At 52.7% G+C, this 4,732-nt stretch overlaps 1 protein-coding gene across 2 annotated transcripts in view; it reads left to right on the forward strand.

Annotated features, from left to right (window-relative positions):
• Positions 1 to 3,532, forward strand: part of RIBC2 (RIB43A domain with coiled-coils 2) — a 14,406-nt gene extending 10,874 nt beyond the window's left edge. The window contains exons 6-7 of one of the 2 annotated variants that reach the window (XM_019651671.1): positions 2,110 to 2,306; positions 3,247 to 3,532. In XM_019651671.1, coding sequence (XP_019507216.1) covers positions 2,110 to 2,306; positions 3,247 to 3,325 — 276 coding nt within the window. In that variant the 3' untranslated portion in view covers positions 3,326 to 3,532. The remainder of the gene's footprint in view (positions 1 to 2,109; positions 2,307 to 3,246) is intronic. The other variant, XM_019651672.1, reaches the window with a different exon arrangement.
• Positions 3,533 to 4,732: the final 1,200 nt, after the last annotated feature.

Consider the following 4,732-nt stretch of genomic DNA (forward strand, 5'->3'; position numbering starts at 1 on the left):
TGGGGAAGGGGGGTGGAGAGGGTGGAGATCCTGGCCGGCCACTGGGAAGACTGGCTTTTTCTGTGATGGAGATGGGGGACACTGGACGGTTTGGAGCAGAGGAGGGATGCCATCTGACTTCTGTTTAACAGGATCCTTCTCGCCACTGTGCTGAGGGTGAACTCAGGCGGGGTGAGGGGGTAGAAGGAGACCCTGGGAGCAGGGGGGCTGTTGCACTGGTCAAGGTGAGAGCTGATGCTGGTTGGGTCCAGGGTGCTGGCAGTGGGGGTGCTGAGACGTGGTCGGACTCTGGATCTGTTTAGAAGGTAGAGCCCACAGGATTGGTTGAAGGGTTGGCCATGGCATATGTGAGACAGGAGTTAAGGGTTCCTCCAGGCTTTCTGGCCTGAGTAACAAGAGGACAGAGCTGGTATTTACGGAGATGGGCGGAGTAGGTTGGTAGAGGGAGTGGAAGTCGCAAGTGCAGTTTGGGTTATGTGGAGTGTGCAGTGTCCATTAGACATCTGCGTCTACTAGGATTCAGCTCTCCTGAACATGGCCCCAAACCCCAAATAACAGGGTGTTAAACAAATAGAACTTTATACGTAGACTAAATCCTTAGGAAAACAGTCCGCGGCTGGCAGGGCAGCTCCATGGTCACTGCCTGAGGCTCTGCCATCCTCAGCACCTGGCTCCCACTTTTGAGTCAAAATGGCTGTTGGAGCTCCAGCCATCACATGCATATTCCAGCAAGCAGGAAGAAGGACTCGGAAGAACACTCCAGGGACACTTCCATTTACATTCATTGGACAACAAAGTTGTCTCTAACTGTAGAGAAGGCTGGGAATGTCATGTTTATTCTAGCAGTGAAGTGCTGGCAATTCTTTTATTCAGGAAGAAGGAAAAAAGTGACTACTTGGGGACAAGTAATATTTCCAACCCCAGCTTCCAAGTAAAGCCTAGTAGGCAGCTGGATGTATAGTCTGGGTCTCAGAACAAGGTCTGGGCTAGAGATATAAACGTGGAGTCAACACTACACGGTATTTAAAGCGGTGAACCTGGATGAGGTTCCATGGCGTGAGCGTAGATAGCCGAGAAAGGCTCTAAGGATTGAGTCCTGGGACACTCCTCCCTCTGTTTATGGAGCAAAGGGGACTAAGAGGGAACAGCCAGGGGCGGAAGGGACGCGGTGGTGGTGACCTGGGGGCCGAGTGAGGGGAATGTTCTGGAGGGAGAGTGGGAATGCCTGGATCAAACGCCGCTGCTGGGCTGCAGACTGGACGCTGGATCTAGCACCGTGGCGGTCACTGGGGACTCTGTCAGGAGCACCTGGTGGAGGGGTAGGGTGATAGCCTGTCGAATGGGCTCGAGCATGCTCAGGAGAACAGGACATGGAGACAGAAACGCAGACAACTCTTTCAAGGCGTTTTGCTGTAAAGGGTGCAGAGAAATGGGTGCTAGCTGGTGGGGGCCACCGGAACGCTGCTTGTTTTTCTGATTGTAGAAATAACGGCTTGCTGGCCATTGCATGACAGTGCCGCAGGAGAGCGGGAATCTGATGCCAGAGGAGACTTGCTGGCGCCGTGTCCTGGGGTGGCCGGAGAGCAAGGGGCTCAGCCCGAGTTGAGCTGGCGTAGACAGGAGCTCAGACTGATGATGCACAGCCACGGGGGTGGGGTGTGGGTGTGGGGGGGTGTCAGCGTGGCAGCTTGTGGGGTGCTCCTGAAGGTGAGACTAGGGAGGGAGGTGTTGTTGGTAGGGCTCCATGGTTTTTATAGAAGAGTCTGGAAGGCAGTGAGGACTGAGCTGAGATGCAGAAATTCACCCCCAAGATGGTGAACCCATTGTCCCTGGGTGGGGCTACAGCCTCAGTACGTTCTAGAAGCAACCAGGTGATCCCCATGTTCAGGCAGGAGGGTCAGCCTGCCCACTGGTAGTGTCCCAGTGCCTCCCAAGTGTGGGATGTCGCTGAGCCCCATGGAATGATGGGGGGTGGGGTGGGGTTGACTCCTGATTTCCTGCATGATGTCACTCACCTACCTGCCCCCTCTCTGAGCCTCAGTTTCCCCATCTGTAAAATGAGAGGCCAGTTCTCCTAGATGATCCCTTGGTGCTCTTCTGTGGGGACAGGTGGTGGCGAGTCACCTCTCCTCTCTCCAGAGGCTCCAGGAAGAAGAGCGCCAGCGAGACATGGACTGGGACCGGCGGAGGCTTCAGGGCGCCCGTGCCACTCTGCTGTTTGAGCGGCAGCAGCAGCGCCAGCAGCGTGACCTGCGCAGAGCCCTGGACTGCAGCAACCTCAGCCTGGCCAAGGAGCAGCTTCTGCAGTGAGTGCTGCCGGGGGCTGGGACAGGCTAGGGTCAAGGTAGGGAAGGTGGGACGGGGGCTGCCAGAGGGGAACAGGCTGGGAGGTGAGGGGATGCTGACCATGCAGGGCCCAGAGAGCAGGTACCATGCTTTCCTGGACCCCTGGTCCACCCTCCCCAAATCTTTCCCACCCAAAGGGCCCAGGATCCTTGGTGCATATCTCACCAGAGGTGCCATAGCAGTAGGTGTTGGGGCTATGGCACTGCCTCCTGCTACAGAAGGGGGAGATGGGACCAGAGCAAGGAAGGCAGAAATTAAAGGCTTCGAAACCACTGGCCCTCACATGGTCCAGTGACTCAGATTCCATGTGTCACCATCCTGTAAACACCCCTCCCAGTGGCAGGGAGGGCTCTGTGGGCAGAGGAAGGCCCTCAGGGGCGCCGACAACAAGCCTGGAGCCTCTTCCTCATTGCTTCAGACAACGTCAAATGCAGATCAGTAGGTGAACTTGTCACTAAAAACCACATTATTTATTTACTTATTTATCTAACTGTCCGTCAAGCTCTTGGCTTGGACTCAGAAAGGACCCGCTGGTATTTTCTCTAGTCGGACATCAGTTTATCGGTGGGTCCTTTGTCGGTCAGTCGCTTCTGTTGGGGGACTTCACAGAGCATTGAGAGAAATCAAATGGGATAAGCAAATACCTTCACAGTCACACCTGTGGAGATGGGATCCTGCGATACCCCCAAGTTTCACTCACGGCTCTTCAGTGATGAAATGACCCTTTCCTTCACCCATGAGCTCCCTGAGCCCAAATGCATCCTGTATCCTGGGACAACACACTGAAGAAGTGTGTGGGCTCTTTCCTACACACACACACACACACACACACACACACACACACGATATCCAGGAAGCCCGTTGTTTTCCTGATTGTTTTTCTCTTTATTTTATTACCAGGAAAAAATACATGAAGGAAGTCTGTACAAACCATGTCACTGAAGATTACTTCATGCAATTTAATACAAAAAGTCGATAATGGAAATGGCACTTTCTTCCCCGCAGAATCGTTTATATATACAATGTGATAACCTTGAAGAGAAAAGTCACATTTATTTAAAAAGTACACCCCTTGCTCCTGAATTACCCATCAACTTTGTTTTCCTACTGTGGGCAAAAAGCATTTATTAAACCTGTCTCTGGGCCGGCCAAGTGGCTCAGTTGGGTAAGAGCTCGCTCAAAAGTGTGAGCTGTGAGCAACAGCAGTTCGAGTCCCACCCGAGCTGAGGGGCCGCTGAGCTGCCAACAGGTGGCAGGATGGCTCAGCTAATAAATAAATAAATAAATAAATAAATAAATAAATAAATAAATAAACAAACAAACAAACCTGTCTCTTGTATTTCTACGAGGAGCATCGGTTTCTGTTCAGCACAGCTCTGGGTGCTGTGGATACAGGGATGGAGCAGACGAGGCCCCGCAGTTATCCATAACACATTTATATGCCTGGGACCATAAGGCCAACGCGGAGAGGCTTGCTTTAACTCTGAGGTTTGCATCATTATAAAAAATATTCCAGGGCCGGCTGAGTGGTGCATTGGTTAAGAGTTGGCTTGGGACGCCAGCTCTGAGCAGCAGGGTCCCGGTTCGGATCCCACATGCAGGCCAGTGATGCTGCGCCCTCTACAGCTAAAATGGTGAACAAGAGCTCGACCTGGATCTGGGCTGCCGTGAGTCGCTGGCGACGGTGTAGGCTGCAGTGGGGCTGGCCAGCAGCTGCTGTGAGTTGTCATGAGCCACCGTGAGCAGTCGTCCAATGGCCTGTGAACAACTGCCTTACCTGGGAAGAGCGCAATGATAATACCAACATGGGCCAGTGAAGCCACGTCCTCCACAACTAGACTGAAGAACAAAAGGACAGAAACTTGTCTGTTCCCCTTCCCCGATTCCCCAACATTGTTCCCCTCCCCCAATTCCCCAATAAAATCTTAAAAAAAAAAAAATTCCAAAAGGAAAGCCAGGTTTGGAAACTTGGGACCCTTTCTTGCTTTGAGTGCACCCTCTGCTGGTGACCAGTGGCACAACACATTCTCTGGTTCTCAGGCAGGAAAATGAACCCAGGGATTAAACCTATGGCGTCCTAGGCCCAGTGCCAGGCAGGCTCCTGCAACACCCATGACACCGCTGGGTGCTGAGATTGCCATCCTGCTGAGAGAAGACAGGATAAGAGAGGTTAAGCGGTTTAGCCCTGGCTGGAAGGCAGAGCCAGGGCCCAGGCGTGAGGCCCTCTCCATGACTCTCCTCGGACAGCCCGTTAACGATTGTACACACACTCTGTTAACATTTTGCTCTATTTGCTTCATTATCTACCCACAGACCGGCTTCTAAAAATTCCAGTTATATGCTGCTTACAGAAGACACGTCTGAAACCAAATAGCGTAGAAAAGTG

This window comes from Hipposideros armiger, unplaced genomic scaffold, assembly GCF_001890085.2.
Source record: "Hipposideros armiger isolate ML-2016 unplaced genomic scaffold, ASM189008v1 scaffold_164, whole genome shotgun sequence".
In the NCBI taxonomy this organism is placed as follows: Eukaryota; Metazoa; Chordata; class Mammalia; order Chiroptera; family Hipposideridae; genus Hipposideros; species Hipposideros armiger.